Source organism: Camelus ferus, chromosome 3, assembly GCF_009834535.1.
Source record: "Camelus ferus isolate YT-003-E chromosome 3, BCGSAC_Cfer_1.0, whole genome shotgun sequence".
In the NCBI taxonomy this organism is placed as follows: domain Eukaryota; kingdom Metazoa; phylum Chordata; class Mammalia; order Artiodactyla; family Camelidae; genus Camelus; species Camelus ferus.
This window is the reverse complement of record NC_045698.1, coordinates 114,789,524-114,804,828: the sequence shown is the minus strand read 5'-3', so window position 1 is coordinate 114,804,828 and position 15,305 is coordinate 114,789,524. Positions and strand designations below refer to the sequence as shown.

The 15,305-nt window shown below is 34.2% G+C and overlaps 1 protein-coding gene across 1 annotated transcript; it reads right to left on the bottom strand.

The window, feature by feature from the left end:
- Positions 1 to 5,769: 5,769 nt before the first annotated feature.
- Positions 5,770 to 6,736, bottom strand: LOC102522616 (olfactory receptor 2L3). The gene has a single exon (XM_006177994.2). The coding sequence runs from the start codon at positions 6,706 to 6,708 to the stop codon at positions 5,770 to 5,772; it is 939 nt and encodes a 312-aa protein (XP_006178056.1). The 5' UTR covers positions 6,709 to 6,736.
- Between the last annotated feature and the right edge of the window lie 8,569 nt (positions 6,737 to 15,305).

Here is a 15,305-nt window from a genome sequence, read left to right as displayed (position 1 = left end):
GAATCCCACACAGCCCATTCCCCACCCCAGCAAACCTATGGAATAATTTGATTCTAAAATAACCATTTTCTCCCATGAGTACGGTGCAAAGTGGTGAGTACTGAGTGCCACATACCTCCCATGAAGACATCACAAAGCCAAGCACAGCATGGAGCAATGCATTTCCTTTATCCTAAGAGAAGAAAGAAGAATATGGATTTTTTTTTTAATTATTTAAGTATAGCCAGTTTACAATGTGTCAGTTTCTGGTGTACAGCATGTTTTAGTCATACACATACCTATTATATTTTTCTTTCTCTTTCTGGCTTACTTCACGTAGAATGATAATCTCTAGGTCCATCCATGTTGCTGCAAATGGCATTATTTTATTATTTTTTAAGGCTGAATAGTATTCCATCATATAAATATACCACAAAGTCTTTATCCAGTCATCTGTCAATGAACATTTAGGTTTGTTTCCATGTTTTGGCTCTTGTAAAGAGTGCTCCTGTGAACGTTGGGGTGCATGTATTTTTTTGAATTAAAGTTCCCTCTGGATATACGCCCCAGAGTGTGATTATTGGACCATATGGTAAGTCAATTTTTAGTTTTTTGAGGAATCTCCATACTGTTTTCTGTAACAGTTGTACCAAACTACATTCCCACCAACACTGTAGGAGAAATGGAGATATACCCCACACAGTTTTAATGAAAGATCACATTTACTTATTTTGAAAAAGAGACATCATTCTGTGTCCCAAAATACCAAAATATATGTGGTAAATGTTTTCACAAAAAATCTTGGAAAATACCAAGAACTCATATAAGAAAAATATCCTCATAAAATGAATTGCAAAATGGATGTGTTTATAACTTTTATAAATTGACATATATGTTAATCCTGTTGGGACTAATGCCACTTTTGGTAAGATTCCACCACTAATGGGCATATTAGGGTTTTTAATAACAAATCCAGTAGTTTGAAAAGTTACCCCATTGGCAACGGCCTGGGAGATTAGAGTAATGAAGATGTAGTTCTAGGCCAATTCTCAATTTTAAAAAATGAAGGAGAGAAGGGAAAGTTTTATTTTTAGTTTAAGTAGGAAATCTTGATCCGGCAACGTTGGCACAAGCAGTCTACAGTGACATCAGCTACTCCTCTCCCTTGCCAGTTTGATTTGGAGGTCTCCAGCTGGTGTGCAGTTTCTCAAGTCAAAAGAAAACCTTTTAAGTGGGAGATGTAGACTCAAGGTTTAGTTCCTGAAGTGCTCTGTCTGTCATCTGGGTAATGATAAGAATCTGGTATGGTCCCAACCAAGGAGATTCAAGGGCAGTCTTTTTCCTTAGTGTGATTCCAAATCAGAAGGGTAGAAGAAAGTTGGAATTATTAGTTTGGAGAGTTGTAGACAGATTTGGGGGGAAACTAGAAGAATTCAGGATCCAGGCCGGTTACAGTTAAATAACAAAACTTAAAGACAATTACCAGGACTAGACTCTAATGTCTACAAATGAGCAGAGATCACTTTTCTCTCTACTTCATTCCCCATTACTTTTACAAAAATAATCACAGTGAAGCTAATTTGTTTGCATTAATCTGGGCCTTGCCATTGATATAAGTGCATCAAGAATAGTAATTATCCATATAAGTTCTTTTTAAAATTGATTTGCTGGAAGCCTGTAATCAAAGTACTAGCCTGATACTCCGAAGACCTTTGTTGGCTCCATAAAGTCACTCTTAGTTTCTCAAAGCTGTCTGATCATATCTGAGTCTACGTATATGACATTCCAGTGAAAGCCTTGATAACATAGCCAGTAGTTCCAATTGTGTCCTGTTAGAGAACAGATTCACATTGAACTTAGGCAAATAAGTAATTATATTTTCATGGACATAAAGAACTTCCAGATTCCTCAGGGATCAAGTAAAGGAGAAAAAGCACCTTTGTTTATGATGGTAGAAGGTGTACTTCACAACTTGTCATAAGTCACAGATAGCTTAGAAGAAAAGGGTTTCTTCAATTTCAAAACCGAAATTTCAAGGAACCAGCAATGTTTCAAACTAAACATTATCAAAAATTATCATCATCCCCCTAGTTCATTAAGCCCCATGTCATGAAAACTTTCTTGCTTGAATCCAGTTTTACCATAATTTTTTTATAGATTTCCTTGAAGATAAACAGTAGTTTTGCAGGAACACTTTTCAAATCATCTGATTAAAACAATAGCTCTCTGCAAATAACAAACACTTAAAATGTCCATTGTTAAAGATCTGATGAGTGTTCATTTGATAAGAAAGTGTAGTTACTTCTGTGATATGCAATCTTTTGAGATGATATTTGGAATTATAACTGATCATTACACCAGGACATATCAGATTTCTGAATATTTCATATAATTCCTGGAACACATAACATCCACCTGTACAAATACCAGATAAAGAGGTTTAGTATTACTCTTTATTTGACAACTATTCCCATGTAATTTGACATATCAAATAAGCCCAATTATTTTAACATCTCTAGTTTTATAAGATGAAAGTAAATTTCTTCTGAGATTTTATAGGGGTCTTATGGAAAATCCCAAAGTTAATTTGAGGTGAAAACATATTTACTTAGTATTTGATATTGGTAATTTTGGAAAAACATTAAGAAGTTTTAAAGCACTTGGTCAAATAAAATTATAAATCACTGTAAAAAAAAATACTTAGCTGTCCATTTAATCATAATAACAATGAAAGATTTTTCAGGCAAATACAGAATGTTAGATACCTGTTTTTTAAAAAAAATTTAGCCCTTTTATACAGAAGACTCAGTTTTCTGAAGTAATCAAAGGTCTGATGAAGACAACACAAGAAATTAATATCATATAACTTCAAATCTTTGTTTGTTGGATGGGTTACTATAAAATGTAAAGAAAAAGTTTGTTTGCAATTTCTTGTTAAAAGATTATTAATCTAATAAAACAGGGTGTATCGGGGCCCAGAATAGTGCCATGTCTCTTAATTCTATTTTTCACTGTCTGAAATGGATAAGGAGTCTGGAAAAGGCATCCCTACTCAATTCCACACTTCCTTAGATTATTTCCAAGAATAAAAACTGACCAAAAAACCCCAGGCTTTCCCATTATTTTCTTCATTTTGCCTGATGCCATTACCTTTGTATTAATTCGTTGTATCTTTCTCAGGGCATGTGGCATGTTGCTTACATAGGCTCTCACATACAGTTAGCACCCTCGTTTGGTACATGCTGTGTTTTGCCACCTAGAATTCTTAATAATGTTATCTCTGTGTGTGCATGTGAGCAGAGGACCTATACTCGGTGCCAGCAGCAGCATTCAGTGCAGTTGTAATCCAGCTGTGGGGACTGTACACGTCATCTAGGTCGTTTGCAAAGGGATCAGCTGGCCTGCCCTCCCCGTGTGCACGCATACATTAATGTTCAGGGCAATACAGGACCGCGATGGAGTGATTGGGTTGAGTCATTGGCCCAAACTGGTGTTGGGGATGACAACAACTGTAGATGCAAGAAGAATGATGACTGGGAGAGCGAAGGAACTTTGTCAGGCAGGAGGAATGACCCATGCTGAAGGTGGGGGTTGATTTACCTTTCCATCCAGAGCCCATCCCTGTGTCATCTGCAAAACAATTAAATATATCACCTGAGTGTCAGATGAGGAAATATTAGAAAGCTTAGGCAATGAGGCTTTTCAGTAAATTATTACAAAATAAGAATGCACAAATGACCATGGCAATAAAGTACATCAGGGAATTATTAACACTTATTAAATAGTACAGAATATGTGGTTTTAAAAACTGTTTCAGCATTGCAAAGCAAATTACATAAAGGCTTAGAAATGGAAATAATATTTAAAGATTTAAAATTAACTTGAAATTTACTGATGGAAAAGACATTCTTTTCATGCTGTTTCAGAAAATAATTATTAATAAAAAATTTTAACAATGTACTTTGTCATTAAAAATATGGTGATAAAATGAAGGAGTATTCATTTGAAACATAAAGATACTCCGGGGTTTCTTATACAAAGTCCACAAATTACCATAAATTTGAGGAATCATTAAAATATTAATGATTAAATTTATATTTAAAATTAAATTCCAACTTACATGAAATGGAATTGTATTAATTGATGGTTTGAAATATATTCAAAAAAAGAAATCTTTTTAGAAAAATTATCTATGAGAATTATCAGCTCTATGTCTACTAAAATATGTATTTTGATATAATTTATCAAAAATTCAGCTCAACATTTTCGCAACCTATGCACATTCCTAAGAGCTCCAGTAACATAAGCAGAAAGATTCTTTTAAATATTAAAAAATTCAAAATAATCAAAAATTAATCCCACCCTAATATTGATCACCAGTGACTGAAAACACTTTATACTACGTTAATATAGAATAAAGTTTCCAAATTATAAATTTGGAGAAAAATGAGTCCTAGAAATCTTATCATCAGTGAAGGTACCACATAATGAAGTACTTTTTATTATGTACAAAATTCTGAGACAAAATACTATTTGCAATTTTTATTGCATTTAATATCTAATGAATTAATGTTGAGAAAAAACTACATTGAAGCACCAATACAGGCGACTTTATCCTCTTTTTGAACAGGAGGCCTCAGGTTTTGATTTTGTGCTATGCCCTGCAAATAATGTAGGGCATGAACCTTCTCTTCCCTGCCACGTTTGAGGAGTAAAGAACATCTCCACACTGATCATGGATAATGATAACAGTTTACCCAGAAGTTCACCTGAGCTAATGGGTTGATATTAAACGTTGTAGAGAGACTTGTTTAGAAAAGTGATTAAGCCATAATATGAATGGTTATAACTGATTCATAAAAATTAACTTTCCCCAACCTGATTCAGTAGAAATATGGGATCTAGTATAAGTGACAAATAAAATCGCATTTGAGAGACATTATCTAACATAAGAGTCGTCGTGGCTATTTAGGAAGCTAACTAAGTATGTTCTAAGTGTGGGCAATGCTTGCAAGAATGTCCTTGATATTTCTAACTACTAAACACTGACAAAATAGTCCTATAATCAACTTCTTAATCTCCTTGATCTCTGTGGGCATCTCCAGGTCCTTAGTGTTGATCCCCTGATACTAAACCACTTCCTGAGGATGCACCACCCGAAAAGAAACATAAACTTGTCATTTTCCTTTCAGAGTGGGATAAGAACTTTGGAATCCTTGATAAAGCCCAGCTAAATCTCTGAAATAGTTTCTCTTTGTAAAAAGAAAGAATAACTGCTACTGGGACTTATAGGCATACTATGAGAAGAACAGGAAGTGTTCTGACTTTTAATTTGATCTAGACGTTCAGAAAACATGGTTTAGATATATTGCAAAATAAATGGAAAATAGTCGAACTGTTACGCGGAATGACAATTTCAGTTATACAGTTTCCATTTTTATCACTACGTGAGGAAGGAACTTTCCCTTTGACAACATTTCAGCAAGAAATCTAAGCATCTGAAACTGATTGGGAAAAAACACCATGAATTAAAATAAGGCTCATTATATGTACATGTGTGTGTGTATATATGTTATATAAACATTATATATACACATATACATGTAATATTATATATAAATTATATATACACATATACACACATATATATAATTTCATCCAGGCAAATGAGTGATATTCTTCTCTAGGTTAATCGTAGTCCTTGCATTTAATGATAAAATAATATTTTAATTACTGTACACTGATGAATGGATTTATATCCAACTCTTGGTACTCATGCAAAAACTTTGTCTAAATTTTCTTAGAGCAGATTCTCTGAGTTACTCTTCTCAAGGCCCCCGTTACCTCTTTGTTTCTCAAGCTATAAATAATAGGGTTAAGTGTCGGTGTCAGGATAGTATAGAAGACAGCCAGAGCTTTGTCCTCTGCTGGAGATCGAAGGGATCTTGGGCGCAGATAAGTGTAAACAAAGGGCGCATAGTAGAAAGTCACCACAGTGAGGTGGGCGCTGCAGGTTGAATAAGCCTTCTTCCTCCCTTCTGCTGAGCGCATGCGGTAGACAGCAAGGAGAACGCGGCCGTAGGAACATGCAATCCCAATGAAAGGCAACAAAAGGAAGAGGCTGGTGCTCACAAACACCGTGTACTCATAGACCCACGTGTCCATGCAGGCCAGAGTCAGCATGGCTGGGACATCACAGAAGAAATGATTGATGGCCCTGGACCTGCAGTAAGGGATGTGGAGGGCATACGTGGTGTGGGCACAGGAGTTGATAGAGCCCATTATCCAAGATCCTGTTATCATCAACACACACACTCTTCTGCTGATCCTCATGGGATAGTGCAGAGGGAAGCAAATGGCCACATAACGATCATAAGCCATGGAGGCCAAAAGCAATCCTTCCGCTCCTGCTAAAGTCAAGAAGAAGAAGCTCTGAACACCACACCCAAAGAAGGAGATAGACTTGTTTCCAAACAGGAAATTGGAGGCCATTTTGGGGACAATGGTGGAGATGTAGGTCAGGTCCATGAGGGAGAGCTGACTAAGTAGGAAATACATGGGGGTGTGGAGATGGGTGTCCAGACAGATGAGAAGGATCATGGTGAGGTTGCCAAACAGAGCCACTAGGAAAATGAGAACAATGAGCATAAAAAGAAACAGGCCAATTCTTGATGAGGGGAATAACCCCAATAAGATGAAATCAGTTGATGTTTGATTATAATTTTCCATTGGACATTCATGTAATTTTTCCTAAAGGCAAACACAAGAGTAAGTCAGTCAAGTTTAAAACAAGAAACTATATTTAAGTTAGTATTTTAGTCAGATTGTGTATTATTTAATAAGTTTCAGCTCTGAAATGAAAACTGGACTTACCACATTTGGAAAAAAAACAACCTTAGTTATTGAGGCCAGGGTTTAAAATTTGTAAATGCAAACATTTTTGGACCAAGTGTTTGCCAAGATATCTTACAGTTATTAAAAAAAATTATGACAGTATTAGGACTAATATGTTTTACTGTCCTGCATAAACCCAAGTAACATCAAAATCAGATGTCATTCAAAATATATTCATGAGAAATGAATATAATGCATACATTATAGAATTCTATTATGACTAAGTGTTTATTACCATTAAGGAATGACTTATCTTTCATATTTAAGCCCTCAGGTTTACCTCTAAAACGATTGCACCCTGTCAGCTCATGTTGAGAATCTATTTTTCTTTCTTAGTCTTCTTTGTTCAAAGGTGTTAAAGCGAGCTTCTTTGAAGTCAGTTATTAATTTCATCTGTTGTGAAATCTACAGTGAATCCTTATTGTCAAGTATCATTTATAAAAATTCACTCTCTTCTGCCTCTTCAGTGAGTTTCTGAATATGTAGTTAGAAACTTTGCCTGAGTGTTTGCGTGTGTGTGTGTGTATTAAACACCACACTTCTTGTAGATTTGATAAATCTGTGCAATTTCTTCCAAATAGACATTTTATGTCTCTCTGCTTTGCTAACACAATAGGATATACATTACTTTATGGCACTTTGTCTTACTCATTTAACTTTTTTACCTTTTAGATTCTTGAAGGGTTTTTTTTCCAATTCTTGATTAGTGTGTAAATTTAAGCACATATACTTATAATCTCTCCCTGTTAAAACCTATCATGATGATAAAATATATATATCAGCTATAAATTAAGAGAGAGTGGATAAGCATAAGGCACAATAAGAAATGAAATAGCTCAGGAACGTTTGAAGGAATAAATTTGGATAAAGGAAAGGTCAGTCACTTAAAGAGGGAAAAAAGATGTCACCCAAGGAATCTTTTTCATGGAGATGGGAAAAGGAATTCTCCAGAGACACTGTAACTGAACAAGGTCTACAAAGTATGTAGTGTTTCAGTTGTAAATATTTTTATTTAAACAAATATTAACAGCTTTTAAAGAAGTGTGCAACGTGAAGGAGGGTGTGTGCACATACCCACATACACTCACACAAAAACACAAATACACATTCACACACACTTACAGACATACAGCGAGGTAAAATGATTGGAAAATGTATAAAAGGATGCATTATTTAAAAATAAGATTTGTTTGAGAGGTTTGAGACATTACCATTCTACAACATAAGTATCATCAGAGCTATAAAAGAGTGCGTCAAGTAACAAAGGTTCTCGCAAATTAAAAGAAAATAATAATAACTTTTAAAGATTAAATGAAACTTTCAAAGGCAACATGAAAGATATTTACCAGAATTTTTAAAAAATGGACAGCAACAAAATAAAAGTTTTGTCATTTTCAAACGGTAGAAGAATTAGAGAATTAATATAAGAGACACAAATTTACTCCTAGAAATACATATAGCAAAATAATGGAGTTAATAATACCAAATTTAAAAATTTAAGTATTGATATGTGTGAAATATCATATTCAAACAGCATGAACAGAACACAGAAAATTAAACAAGAAATATTTCCTCGAAAGAGGTTACCTTGAAATTTCTACGTGCCTTCCTGAGAACATTTTTTGAAAAGTGTCAATATTACCTGCAAATATATGCTCCTAAAAGTGTCTTGATGAAGAAAATATCAGAAATGAGAAGAATTATTTATATAGAAATACCAAGTAAAAGACCATCAGATTTTACAGTAATTTATATTTTTGTATTTTAGAAATGCGTGCTAGCAGATGGATAAATGCCGTCAACTTAGCTACCACAGACATAAAGAGGAAAGAGAAAAAGAGGTGGAAGTGGTTGTATGTGGAGGGGGAAGGTCTCCATTCACCAGGGTGAGAGTAAGAATCAAGAGATGATACTTGATATTTAGTAATTAAGCTTGAGAAGATAAGCATATTGGTGAAAAGACACAATTAAATACAGGGGGAAAGTGTTAAAATAATACAAAACGTCTGCCTTGTTGATCAGGAGGAGTGGGTTATGAAACCATTGCTTGCCTTCTGGGCTGTGAGATTATGTTCTTACTCCAATTGGAATAAATTATTAAAGTGATGTAAAACTGATGTCACAGTTAAAAATTGAAGTCACGACTAACATTATACTCATTTGTGAAGACTGAAAGCTTTTCTTTTAAGAGGAAGAAAAAAGGCAAGGATGTCCACTTTAGTCACTTCTAATTTACACAGTACTGGAAGTAAATTATCTTCATTTACAAATGCCATGATCTTACATATAGAAAAATGTAGAGTTCACCAAAAATGAGTTAGCACTAGCAAACGAATTTAGCAAAGTTGCAGGATACAAAATCAGCTGTATTTCTATACAAGAATCATATACAATACTGAGAAGTATTCAAGAAAGCAATTAGATTTACAATATCATGAAAAAACTAAAATCCCTGGGAATAAACTTAACAAGGAAGACAAATAACTTCTTCACTAAAAATTACAAAATATTGCTGAAGGAAATCGAAAAGGCAAATAAATGGAAAAGTATTCTGAGCTCCTGGGTTGGAAAACTGTTTTGTGAAGATTTCAATATTGCCATAAGCAAACAACAGATGCAATGAAATGGCTATCATAGTGCCAATGAGGGGTTTTTTTGGCATAAATACAATAATACATCCTAAAATTCTTATGAAATCTCATGGTAATGAGAGCCACTGGAGTTTTTTGTTTTGTTTTTGTTTTTGTTTTTGTTTATCATGTTGCCCTGTTCTAGGATTCTGTCATTTGATATTACTTAAAAGACTTACATCTGCCAGGGAAGCAATCTTAACTGTTGGATAACAGTCTTGAATATTTCAAGGTCTAAATTGAAGAAGCCGTTTTTTTTTCTGAGTTAAAAAATAAATCCAAATTGTTTAATGTTCTCTTTTATTTTGGTTTTACCCATTGGAACAACAATAAATAACCTATTTCAATTTATGCAACATTTTCAATCTCATTGATATTTTTAAATTATTTTAAAAGATTGCAGCCCATGTATCAGAATTAACGACATTATCCATAAAAGGAAAAGAGGTAGCAGAAAAAAATTCTGATGATGGGTTTTTGGTGAAAAAAAAAAATGCAAGCCTTGAATCTGGACTTTATCCTACATGGAAGGTAAATTGAAGGTGTAAACTTCTGTTGACCGTCTCTGTAGGCTGGCACGTAGAATGTGTCAGGATATGTTCCAAGATTAAATTGTGTTTGTTCTTGATCACTATCTCTTGAGCTTGAAATCACAACTGACACTTTATAAATAACACAATTGAGATTCAGAGATTTAAAGTGACTTTGCCTTAAAATTATAGAGTGTTGGATTCCCAGACAGCTTGCACTATCTACCTGTCAAATGATGGATCTATGTATGTAAATGCATTCTTTATCTATTATACTTTAAAATAATTATCCCTAAAATAGTAAATATTTTAAAGTAATGAATCTGAAATAAGGCTGGGTCACTTTTTATTCACCAACACACAAAAAGAAGGAAATGAAAAGTAAGAAATGAAAGAAAAAAGAAATAGAAGTTATTAAAATAGAAACACTACATAGGTGTAGAAAGCCAAGAATGTATGTGAAACGTTTCTTAAAACACAAATAAAGTTTCTTAAAATACAAATACAAAAAAGGGTCCTTCACAGTCCTTATTCAGAATTTGTATCATTAAGCGTTAGGTTTATTCCGGTTTCACTTGAGCACATCCAAACCATCTTTCAAGACCCTCATCTCCCTTTGCATTCAGAATTAGCTCCAAAAATAATTTATGTTATCTATTTCATACTTTACCATTTTTGCTGAACGGTATAGTAAAAAAAAAAATGCAGCCACTGGCTGTACCTCAAACTTCATTTACAGTCTTCTGTTCCTTAACCAACGATCATACAGAGAACAACACACACTTCCTGAACTGATTACTTTAACTCAAGAATGGCTTCAGTACAAACCATAATGAGAACTGCCAAGCCTTAATATAAGAGAGTCAGTCCGTATGTAATTGCACAGTGTGGTTGTATGAAAGCATCTCTACTCCTAGGGAATATGATGGCGTTACATACGCTGTTTTAAAGCATCCTCTATGTGCTGCATCTATCCCATTTCCAGAGGATAGATCACAGGCTGAGGGAGCAATGAATCATCTCTTCTTTTTTTTTCAAAACAATGTTTATCCTTCAACTTCCTTTTTTTCGATAAATGTCTTGGTTCAATTAAGGGCGAATAAATTCTACTCCTAATTGAAGTACCATTTTAATTCATATAAATATTTATTATATGCTTTATCATGGAATATCATAATTGTATTCGGCTATATTTCAGAATATGGTATAGTTGAAGGCAGGCCCATTCACTGTAAGTCCAGGACATTAGTACATGGACAATATAAGCAGTTGCCTATGTCATCAGTTTTGCTGTTTTAATCTAAGTTTATAATCAATCATTCACAATTAGATCAAATCTCAATTCAATAACATGTCTTGGGTGTAAAAGAACTTCATGTCTTAAGATACATGAAAATGTGTTTGAGAAGTCCGTCTTTTTTATTTTTAAGGATACATGTTTAGTATAAATTATTTCTATATCTTGTTTAAACCAACTTCAGTCAAATAAAGTCTTTTTTTTTTTTTTTTTGGAGTTTCCTGGCTAATAGAGATTCCTGGATGCATTCATGCTTATTATAAACAGAAGTACTTCGTTCTGAATAAATTTCCCTTAAGCCATTGCTGTGGAATCTCTCCTCTTCTGTGGTGAATAAAAATAAAAATACCATTAGGATTATTACCTTTTATTATATCCACACTTTCACACGCTCCCTGGTTTGATTAACTGACAGAGGTCCAATGGACATCATGTAATCAAAGTCATTTTCTGAGTTAACGTCTTTGAAAATTTTTTGAATGAGTATTAATATCTCATCTCTAGAGTTGACATTTTTAAATACCTCCATGGAAGCTCAGGAGCAAAATGATTATAAGACTTCCTTGCCTGCAGATTTATTCTAATGCTTTTTTTTTTTTTTTTTTTTTTTTTTGTATTCACTTAGGAATGTCTACTGAGATTTAGCCAATGTAAGTTAAGTCACTAATGGCTCACGATGGCCAGAAGCCAAAGTTGAGGGTGGAGTTTTGACAACTTCTAGAGGCATTTTCTCAGGTGTGTTAAGGGTCAGTTCAGTGGGGAAAGAAGCAAATTATTTAATCAGCTTTTTCCCATATTATGTCTCTAAACTTTTTGGATCATATATTTTATATATTGTTCAATTAATATATATTCATGATATGTTTGCAAGTATTAATGTATATCTCAGTTTTGATTATACTGGTCAAAGTTTAGTAAGATAAATATAATATAATTAGTTTAATAAAAAACATATAAGCAAAAATTCTTCAAATGTCAAATATATGGAAGTGATATTTAATTTTAGGTATTCCATATTTTTCATTTTTTTCCATTCAATTGAAAATACACATTTCATTATAAAACAATTTTCACTTATTAAGCTAAACAGAGAAAATATTACTAACTTTGATGAAAGATTTAGAACATATCCAACAAAGCAAACATACTGAGAAAATATATTAAATGTTCTTATATTCCTCATAGTTTCCAGTAAGTGAATTAATTGTGCCATTTACTTGTGAGAGTAATACAGGTGCCTTTTAAATTTTTAAAAACTGATTTAAAAATACTTGAATCATTTGTTATAATATGTTTCAAGGAAGATTTTTTTTCTTCAATTTATTTTGAGTTCTTTGGTCTTCATGGGTCTCGATGTTCATTTCTCTCCTCAGATTTGGGAAGTTGGTGTCGTTATTATTTGAAATAAGCTTTCTGTCCCCTTTCTCTTTGTCTGCTTCTTCTGAAATTCCCATAAAGCATATGTTGTTTGTTTATGAAATCCCACAAATTCTATGACATTTTTCACTCTTTTGTGCTCTGGGTTTTTTGATCCTTTATCTGGATAAGTTCAAATATTCTTGAGTTCACTGGCTGTTTCTTTGACTTGATCATGTCTGTTTGTTTATCAATTTTTCAGTTCAGCCACTGTGTTCTTCAGTTCTAGAATTTTTATTTGCTTTTTTTAAAGATACCAAGTTTGTTCTTGAATGTCTCATTTTGTTCAAATATTGATTCTCTGATATTATTTAGTTTTCTGTGTTTTCTTATAGCTCCATAAGTTTCTTTAAAATAAATATTCTGAACTTGTGTCAGGCAGTTTTTAGCTCTCCATTTCCTTAAGATCAATTGCTTGTGTATTATTTTGTCATTTGGTCATGTCATATTCTTCTGTCCCTTGAGAAACTTTGATTCTTGAATTGGTGTTTTCATATTTGAAGAGGAAGTCACAATTTCTAGTCTTTATATGTTAGATTTGATAGGAACAGCCTTGAATTAATAAGCCCAGCTAGAAATTTTGGGCAGGCTAGTAGGCAAGTAACATGCACAGGTTTGCTCAGAGGGTCTGTGGGTCAGTGGGCTTGATGTTTGGGTCTATGTTAAAATCGGATGCTCACTTGCCCTTCTTTTCCCCACGGGAGACCACTAGAGAGAAATAAATCTCTCTGTGTCCTGTGCTTCATGGCACTGGGGAAGGAGTGACTCAGGTAGAGTAAACTGTCCTTTCTACCCACTTCAATGTGTCTTTTCTGATTTCTGTGCTCCACCTGAGTGCTGTAATCTCTTATCTGGAATCCAGAGCTCTCCTGAAAGTATGTTTCTGCATGATTAAGTATTTATATCCGTGTTTCTGTGAACGGATGCAGGCTGTAATCTTTTATTCCAACATCTTTCTGACACAATAGCCATGAATGAACAAAATAAAGAGTACTAAGCCAGTCCCACACAGCCCATTCCCTGCCCCAGCAAACCTATGGAATAATTTGATTCTAAAGTAACTATTTTCTGGCCACTACAATGATAATTTTTTATTTTTTTAAAAGGGGGGGAAGCTTGATGGAGTGATAGTAAAAACAGTTGGCTACAATATGTAGAGAACATGTTTTATTAGAAGGACTATTGGGATCTATGGAAACAGAGAGGAAGCATACAGGGTCCTTATGTAAATGGCATCTGATTTCAAATTTGAGAACAGTGAGGAATGTGAATAATACAGTCAAAGAAATTTATGTGAGGAGAGTGGATCTTATTTTGAAGATGTGTGCAAGTATCTACCTGATGCAGTTATGAGTTATCACCATTTGTTCAGACAACTGCCTTCAATTTAGCATGAAGAGGACATAAATGTTTAGGTAGGAGCATGGGCTGCATGATCCTGCAGACACAGGAATGCACCAACTGAAAGGAGGCGATAACTTGCCATAAAAGGAAAAGTAACATGATTAATATGCATGTTGGCTAGGTAACTCCAAGAGAAATTTCAAGATAGTCTGGAGTTAAAAAGAAATATTAGAATAACAGTCTTGTACTGGGAGACTGCAGTCATAGAAACAAATCATCCCCATTTTCTCCTAGACTGTGACACTAAATGACAATGGCAGTTGAGCTCCCCCCCTCCCCCCATAGAAAGACCACCACTCCAGAAACTTTAGAAGTGTTAGGAACTTTGAGATGTCCAAGGAGGTGGGAGGTTTTCCTGTGTGCCACATTCTATTCATTACTGAATTGTAGAGATGGCTTTTCTACAAGCACTGGGACACATTAGATCACCAGGTCCTCGAAGATACCAATGCTTGTCCACTTTTTCACAAATTCATGACAGGCACTCTCCCTCTGTCTCTATCTGTCTCTGGCTCTCCCTCTCTCTATATATATATGTATATATATGCCCATCTCTATCTCTTTCTCTAACCTCTCTCTGCTGTCTTTCAGTGTATCTATAGAAACAGTCATACAAGTTCTTTCTGGACTAACCAAAGAATAAAGACCAACCAAACCATTTTTACTTTTTCCACTTCTTATGTCCTTTTCCCCAGACACTGTACCTAAAACCATCTTCTGACGTATCCTTTTAGCTTAGTGATAATAACCAAGTTCATAACTAAATGAGAGGTCACTGGACTCTTAGTTAATTAGAAAGTCTGGAACAAATTTATCATTTTTTTATGAGTTCTCTTTTGACATTTCTTGGAGAGCAAACATTTCAGTATCTAAGAAAGAAGCCAAGTTCTCACTTCCTTGCTTGACTTAAGCTATAGCGAAAATATATGCCTACACTATGTTTTAAATTCTTTATTTCTAAGTGAATATGGGTACAACATAAATACATTTATGAAGCTTTGGGAGGAGCTCATAGTGTTATTCTGATGTTATAAATGGTATCACAAATGGGCAATAGTGGCTTCTTCACAAGATCCATTCACAGGCTGATATTGGACATTCCTCAGGATTGCAGAGTCTTCAGACGTACTTCACCTCCATTTCTGGAGATTTTAT

Excerpts from the sequence above, each read along its gene's own strand:
- LOC102522616 (XM_006177994.2), bottom strand. The coding sequence starts at position 6,708 with ATGGAAAATTATAATCAAACATCAACTGATTTCATCTTATTGGGGTTA.